Source organism: Apiospora marii (genome assembly GCF_038362585.1).
Source record: "Apiospora marii strain CBS 49790 chromosome Unknown utg000009l_segment0_segment0, whole genome shotgun sequence".
NCBI lineage: Eukaryota > Fungi > Ascomycota > Sordariomycetes > Amphisphaeriales > Apiosporaceae > Apiospora > Apiospora marii.
The window spans coordinates 2,064,438-2,080,462 of NW_027117381.1; the positions used below are offsets into that span (position 1 = coordinate 2,064,438).

The 16,025-nt window shown below is 52.2% G+C and overlaps 4 protein-coding genes across 4 annotated transcripts; 2 read left to right on the forward strand and 2 right to left on the reverse strand.

Annotated features, from left to right (window-relative positions):
- Window positions 1–257: 257 nt before the first annotated feature.
- Window positions 258–2,833, forward strand: PG985_012188 (uncharacterized protein; the record flags this gene model as incomplete). The annotated part of the gene is made up of 4 exons (XM_066831955.1): window positions 258–509; window positions 570–1,588; window positions 1,650–2,106; window positions 2,165–2,833. The coding sequence occupies 4 exons, from the start codon at window positions 258–260 to the stop codon at window positions 2,831–2,833; spliced, it is 2,397 nt and encodes a 798-aa protein (XP_066680005.1).
- A 921-nt stretch (window positions 2,834–3,754) lies between these two features.
- Window positions 3,755–5,353, reverse strand: PG985_012189 (dolichyl-diphosphooligosaccharide-protein glycosyltransferase 48kD subunit; the record flags this gene model as incomplete). Its single annotated transcript, XM_066831956.1, has 4 exons — window positions 3,755–4,177; window positions 4,228–4,943; window positions 5,009–5,119; window positions 5,212–5,353. The coding sequence occupies 4 exons, from the start codon at window positions 5,351–5,353 to the stop codon at window positions 3,755–3,757; spliced, it is 1,392 nt and encodes a 463-aa protein (XP_066680006.1).
- Window positions 5,354–6,066: 713 nt separating this feature from the next.
- On the forward strand, window positions 6,067–6,387 carry PG985_012190 (uncharacterized protein; the record flags this gene model as incomplete). Its single annotated transcript, XM_066831957.1, has 2 exons — window positions 6,067–6,256; window positions 6,344–6,387. 2 exons carry the CDS (start codon window positions 6,067–6,069, stop codon window positions 6,385–6,387), a joined length of 234 nt encoding a protein of 77 aa, XP_066680007.1.
- A 521-nt stretch (window positions 6,388–6,908) lies between these two features.
- Window positions 6,909–14,908, reverse strand: PG985_012191 (uncharacterized protein; the record flags this gene model as incomplete). The annotated part of the gene is made up of 5 exons (XM_066831958.1): window positions 6,909–6,941; window positions 7,009–11,294; window positions 11,347–11,824; window positions 11,876–12,267; window positions 12,328–14,908. 5 exons carry the CDS (start codon window positions 14,906–14,908, stop codon window positions 6,909–6,911), a joined length of 7,770 nt encoding a protein of 2,589 aa, XP_066680008.1.
- Between the last annotated feature and the right edge of the window lie 1,117 nt (window positions 14,909–16,025).

The window sequence follows — 16,025 nt, forward strand, 5'->3', positions numbered from 1 at the left end:
GAATGCTACGATCGGCAGCCATCCGGCATGCCACCCTCCAGGTTGACACCCCTCATGCACCTGGCTCGGCACCATGGCCCCCCCGGTCTCGTTCTTCTTTAAATATCTAAGTCATAATCCCGTCGCTGAATCAAAGACCTCGCTCGAGACCTCTGCCACTTCAACGTGACTTGGTACCGCCAGTTTCGGGGATTGTTGCTCGGGCTTTTCTCTGTTCCCAAATACACCCATTGGCACGGTGTATTGGAAGAGCAAACATGTCTTTCTTCAACCTGCGCAAACGTAACGACCACTCCGAGGTCACTCCGCAAAGCGGCAGTGACGATGCCGGAGCCACCGGAGTCGAGGCCTTGAACCACCTCCAGACTTTTGAGAAGCTGCACAAGCTCGACCCCAATCTTCCACTCGACGAACTCAATGATGTCGGTGCCGTTCTCGCCACTGGCAACCTCGAGAAGGGTGTCGAGATTGAAGCTACGCTTTTGGAAGAGAACAGCCCATATCCGGAGGTGAGTAAACTGTCTGCCCTGCGCCGCTAAAACTGTCCATATGCTTATACGCTCGACCAGGTCCGCGCCGCTGTGAGAAACTATGACGAAGACATGCCAGCCAACACCGTCCGCGCCTGGGTTATCGGCATGCTTCTCTGCACCATTGGTTCTGCCGTGAACATGCTGTTCTCATTGCGAAATCCCGGCGTCTCCGTCACCACCTATGTTATTCAACTTGTTGCCTACCCTCTCGGCCTTGGCTGGGATCTCATCTTTCCTGATCGAGTCTGGAATGTCTTCGGCCTCAGGTTCAACCTGAAGCCCGGCAAGTTCAATTACAAGGAACATGTTGTCATCACTGTCATGTCAAACGCTGCTTATGGCGGCGGTTTCCTCTATGCCACGGATGTTTTGATTGCCCAGGAGTTTTACTACAAGCAGCATTTCGGCTGGGGCTTCCAGCTGCTGCTTGGAATCACCACCCTCTGCACAGGATTCGGCCTCGCCGGCCTCGCCCGTCGATTCCTGGTCTGGCCAGCAGCCATGATTTGGCCCTCCACCCTCGTGAACGCGCAACTATTCTACACACTTCACGACCGCCCTCAAGTCGACACGTCGAAGACCAACGGCTGGAAGGTGGGCAAATATAAGTATTTCCTGATCGTCTTCGGTGCCTCATTCGTATGGTACTGGTTCCCAGGCTGGATTTTCCAGGGCCTTTCTTACTTCACTTTCGTCTGTTGGGCCAAGCCGGACAACGTCGTTGTGAACAAGCTCTTCGGAGGCCTCCACGGTTACGGCCTCATTCCGTTGACCTTCGACTGGACCGTCATCAGTGGATACGCACTCAGCCCTTTGATTCCGCCCTGGCACGCCATTGCCAACACACTTGCCGGTGTTTTCGTCATGTTCGAAGTCGTCTCGATCGGTCTTCACTTTAGTAACGTGTGGTATGGCCAATACTTTGTACCTCAGTCTTCGTCCTCATTTGACAACACCGGGGCTAAATACAACGTATCGAGGGTACTGGACGAGAACTTGCAATTTGTTGAGAAGGCCTATCACGAGTATTCTCCGCTCTTCCTCAGCACTCAATTGTAAGTGACACGGGACTCTGGTTTAATTCTACCAGAAATGGACAAGCTAACCTCCGTGTAGTGCCCTTTGCTACGGACTCTCATTTGCTGCGGTTTCCGCCGTTATCGTCCACACGGCACTCTACCACGGCAAAGAGATTTGGGCGCAGCTGAAGCAGGCACGCCACCAGGAAGACGATGTGCACCAACGCCTGATGAAGAAATACCGTGATGCCGAAGATTGGTGGTACCTTGCCGTCTTCCTTGTCATGATCGGTCTCTCCTTTGGTGTTGTTTGCGGGTGGCCTACCGGATTCCCGGCCTGGGCATATGTCATTTGCATGATCATCCCGATTATCTGGACCATCCCCATTGGCATAGTGCAGGCTATCTCCAACATCCAAATAGGCTTGAACGTCCTGACCGAGTTCATCATTGGCTACATGTTGCCGGGACGTCCCTTGGCCATGATGATGTTCAAGAACTATGGCTATCTGTGCATGTCACAGGCCCTGTACTTTGCCCAAGATTTGAAACTGGTGAGTTTTTCTAGTTTCTTCATGTTGACTGAAAACTCCTACTAACCAGCTTCAATAGGGGCATTACATGAAGGTTCCTCCGCGTGTGATGTTCTGGTCCCAACTTGTTGCTGCTTTCTGGTCCGCCATCCTCCAGATTGGAGTCATGAACTGGGCTCTGGGCAACATTGAGGGTATCTGCACTGACGATCAGAAAGACTCGTATACCTGCCCTCAAGCTGGCGTTTTCTACACAGCCTCCGTTGTGTGGGGCGCCATTGGCCCTGGTCGCATGTTCAGCCCTGGTGCGATGTACGCCAACCTCCAGTGGTTCTGGCTGGTTGGTGCCATAACGCCCGTCATCACCTGGTTCTTCGCCCGTCGCTACCCCGGGTCCTTCTGGCGCTACGTCAGCATGCCCCTGTTTTTCGGCGGCTCTGGCATGATCCCGCCTGCTACAGACTACAACTACATTAGCTGGGGCATCGTCGGTCTGACGTTCAACTACTGGATCCGGAAGAAGTGGAACGGTTGGTGGCTGCACTACAACTATGTCACCTCGGCTGCCCTCGATTGCGGCCTCATCGTGGCCACGGTCATCATCTTTCTCACCTTGCAGCTTACCAACGCCACTCCGCCTCAGTGGTTCGGCAACCTCAACGTGTTTGAGAACCTGGACCAGACGGGCAAGGCCATCAGCATGCACGTAGCAGACGGCGAGACGTTTGGGCCGGCTACCTGGAAATAGAGCGGAGTTTTTTCTTCTATTTTCCATTGCTTCGGAAGTGGTATCCTGGATAGAACGGATACGGATACTTAGGAGCTCTAGGTAATAATAGTTGCCTACCGGTGTGGTGCAGGTCAGCGATTTATTCTCTCCTTGGAAAACGGGTCGACCGGCCGGACAAGGTCCTGTTATATAGTGCGGCGCAACTGTAATGAAAGTGCACATACATTCTCATGCTTTTCCTCTTGCCCCTTCTTGAAAAAGGCTGTAATGCTAAACAAGGCGCTTACCGTCGAGTATGGCTCTCCCTTCTACTTCCTCGCACCCATGGTCATTCTGAAGTCCTCATCGTAGGCATTAGTAATGAAGGGCATTGCTTTTGAGTCTTGAGAAGTCGAAAATGCTTTACTTTGCTGACTGCTTTGGCTAGTCAAGGGCGTTTGAGCCCCACGTAATAATCGACGGCCAACAAAAACAGCAGAATGACTATCTATCCTGTACTGTGCCGCCAATCGCGTGTATCTTGAACCTGCACCCTCTGAGATTTCCGACCATCGATTCGGACCAGAAGTCTTTACCAAAGACATAGCGCTGAGATCGTGGGTGATTTACACCAGTGTCGTCAGTTCACTAAATGGACCTTGCCCGTTTGTCTTTGGGTTATTTATTACAATACGGCACGATCTCCGCAAGGCTAGCATCGAGCATGGCTTCGGTACACAAGTATGTATGTGTTGTGCTATCCATGACAGCAACAGTGGTTTCATGTCATTCCTCTGTATTTAGAACCAGGCTTTTTCTCATAAATTTACATGCATCGAACCACTTTTCTATGTGACCCGATACTCTCATACCAGCGATATGTAGCTCGTATATGCTCCTTGTTGTGGTGAGAGAACCCGATATCCCCGTTCTCCATTATCACACCAATGTGTTGCACGATTACCTGTTCTTCTTGCTCTCCCCCTTTCCTGCGGGCTTGCTGTACAGCCAAATCGCAACAAAGAAGAGCCAGCCGGTTACGGTAGCGCCGATGCCCGAAATCCAGGGCCAGGCACCACTGATCGCGTAGCTACGAGGCCACTCGTCGTGGGCAAAGTGACGGACGGAGACGGTGTTCTTCTCCTCAATGTTGTTGAGGAAGGGTCGCTTGTGGTTGATCTTGAAGTTGAAGATACCGTGTTGATCAGGCAGCTTGAAGTTGGTGCTGTATGTCGTGCTCTCCTCGGAGCTGACTGTGGGCTTCAGAGACAGGCGATGGAAGGGCGAAAGCATGCTGAACTCGAGCTGCAGATCGTCCTCGGCTGGCACCTTGAAGGCGGCCCAGTGATCCCACTCGTATTCGGACAGAGAAATTGAGTAGGTCTAGGGCACGTTAGTGGTATTTCATGTGTCGTGCTTTGAGGTTTACTTACCACATCGTTCTTGATACGATAGATCTTGGGGTTGCTCTGGTTGCCCTGGCCCTCCTCGTTGAGGTGGTGCTCAATCGAGTTGACCTTCAGGACACCGATCTCATTGAAGGTCCAGCCGGAAACTCGCTTGGCGAATTCACGGTTCACGGTAGCAATAGCCGCCTTCCCGTCAACCTTCTGGACCTTGGCATCGAACCACTTATCACTCAGCATATCGGCGCTTCCGATAACGGTGAGGCGCGCAGAGTTGCGGGCCTGGACGGTGGTGACTAGGGAAAGCTGCTTTCCGGCCGCAAAGAGGTCATCGCCCAGGACTTCCGACTCCTCCTTGGGGTTGTAGCTGTAGGCAGTGGCGGGAGCTCGGAGGATAGGGGTGAGGAGGGCGCCGTTGCCGAGGACCTGGCCAATGGCCTGGGGAAAAGCGATGACCTCATCATTGGGAGTAGCGGGAGAGAAGAAGTCCTTGACACCGGGGCGCAGGGCGCCGGGCGTAGGCAGCAGCAGCACATCGTGCTTCTCGTCGGCCGAAGTGACGTCGTAGTTGAAGTGGTCAACGACCAGGCCAGTCCTCTCGGAAGGAAGGTGGATGTCGAGCTCTGAGAGGGCCGCGACGATGGCGGTAGGAGCCTGTTTCTGTGCTGAGAGGGCCAGCAGGATGTTGCCCTGTGCATCGATAAACTTGAGCAGGAGGTTGGCAGTCAAGTTGGGACCGAGACCTGGCAACAGGCTCATGTTAGCAGGTGTTCCCTAGCAAGGCCAATGCTCGTCTGGGTGAGAATACCCTTAGCTTTCGTGGGGAAGAATAGAATGTGATCGTAGGATCGCTCTCCCAGGTGGAACAAGCTTAAAGATTCGCTCTTGGGAGTCTCGTATGTGACCTCGAATCCCCGACCTGCAAGATAGACAGTGAAGTTAGTATATCGGCGACCAGTCTAACAAATACATATAGATAGTAGCAAGCAAGGGGGGGTTTTGTTTGCGCACCTTCTAGGTCGCCCAAGAACTTGGAGTAGTGAGCCTTCTCGGCGACATCTTCCAGGACGACGAGGAGCCTCGAACCGCTGGAGCTGATGGCCTGAGCAACAGCTGTGAACAGCAGCAGGAGGAAAGAGGTGAGGGAAGTCATTATTGCTCAATGTCTATACCGAAAGAGAGCGAAAGGAAAAAAAGACAACGAAGCGACAGCTACAAGTTGCTGCGCATTGGATTGAGCGGATTGAAGGTTCTAGGAATCAATTCAATGGGCGTGAGGAAGTGAGAGAGCTGTCTCAAAAGGTCGTTGTTCATCGGCATACACACGCACACACCCGGTCAATCTACAATCTATCAAAGCTGGGGAGCTTGGGTCTTTGGTGGTGGGCTGTGGTCTATCTGGTCTGGCATACGTAGCCCGTTCCTGCCAAGACTTTACTTGAGCAAAGTGGCATGGATGGGTAGGCGGGCTGGTAGGTGAAAGTACTCAAGTACCGCCTGTTAGCGCTCCTTCTGACGGCTGAACACAGGCCCTTCTCCAGTTCTACCAGACAGGTGCAGCAGCAGCAGCTATTTCTCCGGCATTTTGCCAGACAAGGCCGACCGACCGACCGACGACGGGAGCTTCCAATTGACGATTCTCTTTGGAGATATCAGTTGAAACGAGCTGCAATCCACGCCAGCATAACACCACATCCCCCACGTCCTTTGTGCGCCATTGCAGCAGCCCAATTGAGTACGTCCGACCCTTCTTTGCCCTTCCAATTGGTCCGGCAGACTGGCACCTCGTCTTGTCTTCCTCCGCGACGACCAATTTCCAAGCAAAAGCTAACCTCACGACGTCGTCGTCGCGCGCGCCCAACAGCAATGTCGAACCCTACACCACGCTTCTGGGCCGGCCCCCTCCGGTACTTGCGCTGGTCCGCCCGCGAGCGCCCGGCCTACTTCTACTCGGTCGTCATCGGTGCCGCCGGCCCTCTCATGCTCGTCACCGTCCCGCCGATCCAGTCAAGACTCGGCTACACGCGAGCACCCCCGGTCCCCATGACATACCCAAGTGCGTTCTTACTGCTTTGCGGAATCGCATGCCTTTGCCGCCCCCTTTGTAACGCAGGCACAAGCTAACAAATGCGCATCGCAACAGTCCCGACGGGTCCCCGGAAACAGTTGAGCGGGTACGACGATTAGGTGAAAAGACGAACAAAAGGGTGCATGGTGAAATTCCGCTAGGGGCTAGCAACGATATAGGGGGGCCGACAGGGAGCAATGCTTCTCTTGTACATACGATACCGATGGTCTTGCTTCGATGCTTGGACTTTTACGTGCGCAGTGGAAAAGGCTGGCCTGCATCGACACAATGGAACGGCGACAACTCCAAGCGTTAAAAACACGAAAGATCTGTTGAAGCCAAGCTAATTGCATTTGCACGAACCAATGTATTGTTCCGCTGTTCATACGCCTCGCTCGCTATATGTGAACACTGCTCAATTCCTTGGAGAGGGGGGTATCTCGACTTGCCAACCATCTATTTCTCTTTGAGCAGAATCGGTTGTGGGACCTCATCATCAAATGTCATTTCCAACTATATGAAAAATGCAGAATCTCCCTCTAACGCCTTGCCTTCTATTCCTGCATGACTAACGCTCATAGCCCCTTGTTTTTTGTTCAGATGTCTAGTCGGAGCAGGTAGACATCCACTTGGATCTGTTCTACTTCTCCCTGTGGATCAGATTCCACTCATACTATTAGGCACGTTAGCATTCCATCACGCAATCATGTGGTGGTCAAGACTGTTTGTATTGCACTTACCACGCGGCCGTCATCGTCACCCGTGTAGACAAGCTGCGGCATGGGTGTGATACAAGTTATGGCAGCCTCTGTGTTGGCCCTCGATTCGCTTCTGGCATCGGCATGGTCGAGTTGTCGGATCAGTTCCAGCGTCCACTTCCCATTCTTAATGGTTCTCTGCCATATCTTCACTCGACCTCTCTTGTGGCCCGTGAAGACGAGGAAGCTCTCCAGCCACTCACTGCCCGACCCCTCGTAAAAAGCGCAGGATTGAATAAAGTCATCATGCTCCTCGCACACGTTCTGGTCCAGAAGGAGGTCGCCATTCACAGTGTATAACACCACGTTTGGCCCGGAACAAAGCATGATCTCGCCCGAAATGTCGTTGATGCGTGCACATTCGACCGCGCGGTTGCTGGGTAGTTTGCGCACGAACTCGAGCCTATTCAAATCCCATAGGAAGGCGTGGCCATCCAGCGAGACCGTCAACAACGTGCTGAAAGCCTTGGAGGCTGCAATGGTGGTGACTGGAGTCTTATGTCCGAACAGGCTTGACCGATTCGCCAGTTCAACCGGCTTGCCGGCCGCTGTTTGAATGCTATGAACAGACACTACGCAGTCCTCTCCTGCCGTCACCAGCGTTTTGGAGTCTGCAACGAAAATGCACGAGATCTGACCCGTGTGTAGATTTTCATTCACCCCTGCTACCTTCCTGTTCTCAGTGAAGTAAAACCGTATGCTGTGATCAGCATAGCCCCATTCCAGGTACTTGTCAAAGAACGGGGGAAGATTAAGTCGGAACGGCGACGAGCAGAGCAAGCGATCTAATTTGGGGGAATAAATCAGAGAGGCGACTCGCTCATGGCTCTCGAGCAGAGGGTGTGGGATCCGGGAGAGCGCATAGCTCGTAGTGTCGAGCCGCTTGGCGGGGAACTTCATATTCTCGCGCCCAGGGTGAGGTTTGGTGAAGACTTGGTGAGGTGTCTGCCCGAAGTTGTAGATGACACTGGTCGCATGCTCTCTCTCATCAGCACTCGCGTTGTCGAGGTCCATGGCACCGCGGTAGGAGAGAGGCGAGAACACGTTCACATTCTGCACTGCAGCCTCCCCTAGTTGTTTGTAGCCAAACACCAAATCTATCCAGGACTGGAGATTCTGGCTGACGTAAGGGCTTTCGAGCGCTTCGCGATGTTTGGCAATAAAGATCTTCGGGTCTCCCTTCGCCCAAGGCGGCAGAGCAACATCATTGACCTTGCCTCCTGATCCCTGACGAGTACCAAAATCGTAGCCATTGATATTGGTCAAGAAATCGGGTAGATAGAAGAATTCCGGAATCAACTCGCGCACATCAGAGCCTCGCTCACGCGACGCGGAGTGCCACGTCCTTTCCACCGAGTAGAAGAGGCGATCTGCATGGTCGAAAGTTCCTCCTTGCATTGTCACATGGGACTGCACGAAAGGAGGCAGGCGGATCAGATAAGACGCCACCACCATGGCCGAGGAGTAGTGTGTCCCATAGTGGAAAGGGGCCTGGTCTTCCATCTCTACAGCCGCATTATACCGTTCCATGGCGTCAGAACGTCTGCTTGGTGTCTGGGCCCCCATTGGCTTAGATAAGTCTCGGTATGTGGCCGGGTCTTCGAGATCTAGTTCGTCACTGGTATAGTCTGCCAGAATCCAAGGGAAGACAGGATACTGTGTAAGATCGTTGAATGTTCTGCCTGCCATTGTGTTGACCAGCATTAGGTAGTGAAAGTTTGACATTTCTCCCCTTTGCCACTTGCGCAGCGAAGGGTTCCATGGCGAAGAGTTGAAGAAGCCTCCGAATTTGGCCCCGAGACCTTGTGTCGGTTCTTCGTGGATCTTGAGGGACTCAAGCCGCCAGGCATCTTCTGGGTTTGGAAGCGTTGCAGCTCCAGCGGTGTGAGGCGTTTTACTCGCCAGCCTGAGATACATGTCATCCCTGATTGCTGGATTGATGGTGGTAAGTAAATAACTCCGCCCATCCGTGAAGAAAATTTCGATGGCCACATCACGGAACAAGAAGCGGCGCTTGGATACGCTGATCACATCTTGCCAACGCCAACTGCGAGAGTCCTGTGCCCCCCGCCGTGACGAGAAGCCCTTGGTGTTGGTCTTGTCGTTGGTGATGATTTGTACGAAAGGATCACGGTCGCCAGGGGCGGCCTCCCAGATGTTGACGATTTCGCCTTCTGTACTCTGGAAATAGTTGTCCATGATGTACAAAGCGTTCTTGCCGACAAGCAGAATCCCCTCACAGACCTCCAAGCCAACAATGCGCGAGATGTTGTATACTTGCTGGACAAGATCTCCACTTTCCAGGCGACGCATGACCCTACGGTTTTTATCTTCAAACGCTTCGTCGGGCTCAGGGTCGTTGGGGTCATCTACCATTTCAAAGTCGTCGTCTGGGGCAACTGTCTGCTCTCCTCCTTTGGGTTGCAGAGAGGCTTCGCCGTCGTTATCACCTCCAGAGTATCCTTGGGTTTCGGCAGACGACGCTTGTCCACTTGCCATGGCATCTGGTGGTCTCGAATTGGCCACATTGGCACCCGCGGCAGGAGTTGTAGCGGGAGGAATCCCGCGAGTTGACGCATCAGTGTTTCTTCGTTTAGGCTGGAAAAGCTCTTTTTGTGGCTCTGTGTCGGGCAGCAGGCGGGCACGCATCCTGTCTCGACCCTCAGTCCTATCAAGCTTCCATTTGATGACACTGTTTTGCTGCAGCACAGCCCCCGGGCGTGTTAAATCTTGGCTCATTCTCAGGAATTCCGATGAATGGAACAGTACGTCGTCCTGCTGATCTTGGAGTAGCCTTTGATGCTTGAAGTGTTCCGAGCCATATATCGACTTCATCCAAGCAGAGTTGGTCATGTCGTGGCGTAAAACTGCACTTTCCTTTTCAGCATTTTCTAATTGCCACCGCTTGAGTACCTCCCGGCGCTTAGCAAGACGGGACTTGGCGGTTTCAGTCGTTCTAGAGTTCTCCAGTCGTACGAAATCCTCCCATGAGCGTGAGAGGCCGTTGACAAACAGTTGGTCAAGAGAGGTCCTGTGCTCCGTAACCCATGCAACGAAGCTTTCGTTGTCGAGTTCTGTCAACTTTTCAAACTCTGACACTAGGTCTGTCTTCTCTGTGGAAGTGAACTGCTCGAATATGCCTTTACTTTCTTCCGGCTTCTGGACAAGCATAATGCGCCAGAGATTGACTGTTGCGAGGCTAACGGCTTCACGCGTATCGACAAGTTTGACGTAGAATTGAAACCACAGAAGCTTGGTGTTGTCATCGTCAACAGAGAGTGAGTCCAAGATAACCATCTGCCAATACAATATCTTGTTCAAAGACGAGATGGCCTCCGAGTCTGAGCTTTGCGGGTCATCCATTTCGGAGAGCTTTAGAAGCACCAACCTCAGGAATGATGTTCTGATGGTGGACACGGCCTGACTGCAAAGTCTGACGCTCTTAAGCTTGGAGACATCCGGCTTGTTGAGATACTCCAAGAAAAAACCGAGGAAGTCGAGCATTGAATCGGCCCCGTTCATGAACCATCCCTCAAATATGGCTTCTACCATGTGCAGACTGAAACGGGCCATGTTGGTGAGTACCCGAGGCTCGATCAGCAGATTCCAGTCGAGTTTGATGGTGTTTGAGAGATGAAGGATAGTGCTGCGTAACACATGAGACTCGAAGTATGCCTGGTGCTCTTGGAAGCCCGGAGGGACCTTCAGAAACAAGCCAAAGCCAGGGAACTCCTTGCGCTGAAAGAGCTGGTCCAAAAACACGTTGACAATGAGCTCCATAATACCTTCGAGTACTGCATGACTTGTGTTTTGCGAATTCGTCTTCTTCTTGGGAGACATGGGATGTGTTAAGCGGGCAGGGCTAAGCTGGGGCGGCTTTTGGGAAGTCAGCAGTACAAAAGAAGATGCCTTGCGAAGGGGCGAGCCTCGCAAGCTATCATTCGATGCTTGCAATGCAGTGTCGACAGCCTTGGAGGTTCTGACTATTGGTGCTGGTGCAGAAGTGCCGCCTATTGGACGTATCATTACGTCACCGCCCTCGAATGTCAACACCGAGTCTCGAGATTCGAGCTCCGTTTCAGGACGGACAGCATCAGTACTGACGATAACTGGATACAAAGCTGCCAGAAGTAGCTTTACGTATTCAGAAGAAAGCGCAAAATCCTTGAAGTTCATCGACCGGCTGTGTATATCGGCCAAGAAGCGAATAACAGTCTGCAAGACAGCTGCGTTGCCAGCTACCTTCTCTTGGGTAGGCTGTGGAGTTTCTGGTCAAAAGTTAGACGTCGAGAAAGCACAACGGTAAGGGGGGATACTCACGCCTGCTTTCCAGCTCCTCAGCGAGTGACATAGATCGACCTCGAGGCCGCCCCTTAAACGTACTCGAGTTGCCAATGGTCCCTATCGGCGAGGCAACTTCGCGAGGCGAAGCCGGATCTTCTTGATTCCGCAAAATGTTCTTGAGGCCTATCTGAAGCATGGAAGTAATGATCGGCAGTGTCTCCGGGTACGCGATTTTGCATTGACCAAAGGTTTCAAGCAGACTGAAGAAGTCGAAATTCTTGTCGAAGTCTATCTCTGCGACATCGTACCCAAAGAGTATACTGAAGCAGATTGGCCAGATTGTTGGGATGTCCCACCACCTCTTCAGTCTATGGGCCATGATGTGAAAGCCGCCTGATTTGCCAGAGAATTTTCCCGCGTAGCTTGAGCCGTGCGTGACGATTAACCTTGCGAGTATCTTGCTTCCATACACGACAATCTCGGGGTCATTTTCTGTGAGGAGATAAAGCAACCACTGCGCCATCGTCAGTGTGGAATTACATGTTGGCATCCTGGAATCAAGTACCTTATTGGTTACCGTCTTGGCAAATCTCCGGATGTAGTTGAGGTTTCCTTTCTGGCATAAAAGCTCGCTGTACATCTTCAAAATCTTGACACCGACCTGCTTCCTGTTCAAAGTTGTGTTGAGGACGTAACCCGCTCGGCTCGTGTCAACAACAGGCCGAGTGGGAGTAGCGGAAGGTGGTCTCGCAAGGGTTGCAGAGCTCGGTTTTGGCGTCCTGGGAAGAGATCCGGGCGAGGCATGGAAGGCGTAAGTGATGAACAAGGCGAGTGACCGGTGGACCTCGGTGTTGTAGCTGCACTGTACCAGTTCTTGGAGAGCATCAATAAAGAATGGCACGACCGCAACAGCTAGAGGCTCAGCCTTAAGCGCGTCCAATAACCGTTTTACAACACCTTATAGTTTTAAGATTAGCCACGAGCAAAAGAAAGGTCGGAGGGAGAATGGCGACTTACGCATTCTCAGGAGTCTTCGATTGTTGTACTCGTGATACTTGCTGTTCCTTGCGAAGGTCACGAATTGCCTATAGTACAGCTCCTGTACAATAGGCACACATCTTCGCCAAACATCAAAATCGACTAGCAGGATACGATATGCAAGAGGATTCTTGATAATTGAATTCAGCGAGTTTTTGTGATCGTAACCCACGAAGTCAAGTACGAGGCTGAGAAGCTGGAAACTCAACCTGTCCTTCTCCACATCGTCCAGAGAAAGACGAGCAGTAATGTTCTCGGCCCCTGTAGGTGCAAGCCCGAGTTTGCATTTCAGAAGCATACCCATAATGTTGTAGCCACTGCACCTTTCCATTGCTTCACTATTTCGCCAGCTCGAATTCACACAGCGGAAGACCATCTCAACAGCTCGAATAACGGACTCGGCGTTTGATGCTCTATCGACAATCTTCAAGGCTAGAGGGGTGAAGCCAGCAAGTTGCCACATGGCATCATCGAGATGTCGAGGCAAAGCAACGACGGGTTCGCCGGAGAGAACAGCGACGCCACTAGAGCGAAGGAGGGCATCGTTGACCGATGGCAGGGCAGTATTGATTGCGATACCAGTACCACTCTTCATCGTCATCTGACCCAGCGCATGTGATGGCCCACGAGATAGTGCGCGGAACAGTTGAGAGTCACTAAAGGAGTCCCGTTCTCTGATGGTTGAAGAAGGCATCAAGCTAAGGAGAAGCCTATTTTCTGGCATAACATAACCAGCTTTGTCTCTGATGACTCTAATCAGGTCGGAGCCCTCCTTCCCTGCGGTAACCAGATCATTTCTCAGACCCAGGTGCGCAGAGGCTTCGTAAGTCTGAAAGGCGCCAAGACAGTCTTGGAAATTGCCCTGATAGCGCGGCCCGAGACGACTAGGAACAGCCAGATAATCGTCACTCAAAGCTTCCTCGAAAAGATGAGCAGTGGCTACAGACCACTTGGAGGTGACAACCCCTGCACCGAGATGGGATGATAATTCCCTAGGAGTGCCCAAAAAGGCCTGGACTGGCATTGTCTTGTTGTTACTCGAAGCAAATGAAGCAAAGCTTTCTGTGCTTCCGTTCGCCAGGGGTGGAGGCGATGGGAACGTTGCTTGGAGGTGTTCTACAAGTTCACCATCCACATATAGGTAGGCTTTGTTCGCAGACATCGTCTTGCGGCGATGAACGAGAGCTATGTGATACCATCTCTTTTCCTTGAAGGCGAACGACTTGAACCTAACACTCGGCCTCCGTGATGTGACTGATGTTTGCAGGATGAAGTTCTGTGTGTCCTTTTCCAGATACAACAGCAAGAAACATGTTTGTGTTGCGTCAAAAACTCCGAATATCGTTGTATGAGACTTCGGGTCGAATTCATCCACCCGAATCCATGCCATGAACGTGTACCCATTCGATGACGAAGGAGGAAAAGATCGACCGAGACTGGGCAGATCGATAGAGGAATGGCCATGGAGTGAAAGATCAAACTGTATGAAAGGAGGATCTTGGTGCTTCTGTACCATCTCCAAGCAGTGCTCGGAAGCTTCTGGTGACGAGTTCATGAGCAGCGCCTGCGCATCGGCGAGTCGCTTCACTCCAAGAGACATCAAGGACCTGCATATATCCATAACCAGCTTGTTTTCTGCCCCGCTCAGACCAGCACTACTGTCAAAGGAAATCGCAAGTAGACGAGAATGCACAGTAGTGTCGTGTACCAAGCAGAGGTTGTGCGTTGAGGCCGTGATTACCTGCGCAATGACGCTCAACACTAACAAGGATACTGTTATTGATTGCGAATCTGCACCCTTCGGCATGGAAATCCAGAAGTCCACAGCCGTTCTGATTGTCTCGGGATATTGCAATTTGGTCGACGGCCCAATAACTGTGCGCACTGCATCCTGGATTAACGCTGCCTGCTCCTCGGGATCGGGCGCTTCCTCGTTTCTTGACGCATCGTCGCCGAGATCGCCCTCCCCAATGATGACAGGCATGTCTTCAAATATTGTCTTTTGGCAGAAATCAGCCAGCGTTGGCATTTGTAGTGAGAAGGCGAGCAGTTTTCCGAAGAGCTGGCTGCTAGTCCAACAGTCCAGATCACCACCGCCAAGCCCAATGCTTGCTATCGACTGCTCTAATGCTTCCCAGCCGCCACTTTCGACTCGCGTGCGGAAGTAGCGCATGTTCCCTGGGTGGGCGTTGAATGCTACTGATAGCACACCAAGCACTGCATCGAGTAGGCGAAACAGGCTCTCTTTCTCATTTTGACTGTGTTTTTGTGGGTTGTAGTAGCCGGAATAGGCCCGGAGGATATCGAACAGGCGCTGGAAGCCGTGGAGGTGCCGGAAGTCATCTTGCACGGAGCTCGGAGGTTTCGCTGCAGTGAGGTGCTGCTTGATTTGATCGAGGCGGGCTACTAGTTCTTCTATGTTGGGATATGGATCTTGTTGAGTCGATAGCGCGGCAGCCACGGAATCGAGCAGCTTCTGTTGGACCTCCAGTGCCTTGGACACGGACGAGGGCGTGGAGGCCGACGTGGAGGAACGGTATCTGCTTGGTCGGGTAGACATGCTGTCTGGCTCATCGGCGAGATCGGGGTTATCGTGATGGGTGCCTGCTCTTCATGATTTACCCACCCCGTTAATTGCACCCTGGTTTGGGCCTTCTCGACAACCGATATTCCGCAACATCGATAGGCGAACCCGCTATATAATGCTAGAGGTAATGCTGCTGAAATGCGACGATTTAGCAGGCAGGCAGTGCTAAGGGATGCTTTTTCAGACAGGCTCGAGCAAACAATCGACGTGTCGCAGCGGGGGGCACCGGCGCCGGGCGCGAAACTCAATGCAGACTACAGAAACAGATATGACGTCGCTCGTGGCCCTCCAGAGCAAGAGTAATGATTTACTGGAAGAGAGATGCTGGCGTTGAACACAATCGCGTCGTGGTGGGCCGGTGCTTCTGGTTTCAACGAGATATTCAAAAAGTGTCAGCCTTGAGATGTGTGGCTTGTGCTGCCTTGTTAGGTGCCCAGGTCATCATCCATCCCACTTGTGCTAAATTTACAGCCGCGTTCGAAGGCGCGCGCCCAGCGACCCCGTATTGACATGGATTCGTCCAGGGTTATCGTGCAGATCCGCCCAAGTTCTTTGTTACATGCAACCTCAAATGGAACATGATGAGTGTCGAGTGTTTATGGCCTGGTGTTTCCAAGAAGATTAATAGGCTCCTTGTTTCAATCCAAGTGTTGCCAGCTCCGAACCAGACCCCGACCGTCCACTCACCATACCACGCACGTGCACAATAGGTAATCGTCTCGCGGAGGAGGTAATGGACAATAGTCTATCAAATGCTACAGGTATGACAGACTCCGACGATCCTGATTTGAGTTGCGAATGGAACCTTTCGGCTCTAGGAACTGCATGCCGAGCTGCATGCCTCACATACATAGTTTCCTGGGATTGGACTCGTTGCTGCAAAGTGGACCGCAGTTCATCACCTTATGTGTTGAGATGCAACCTGTGAGCCAGCCCATAGGGGTGCTTGACTACAATGTATTGCGATGGGATGAATCAGGACTTGCAAACCTCTTTACAAATAAGTAAGGTACAGTAGATTTGTAAGAGAGTGCGCTCCAGAGGAGGTTGGCATTCACGGCAACTGGAGCAATTCCGGAATATGGCGATC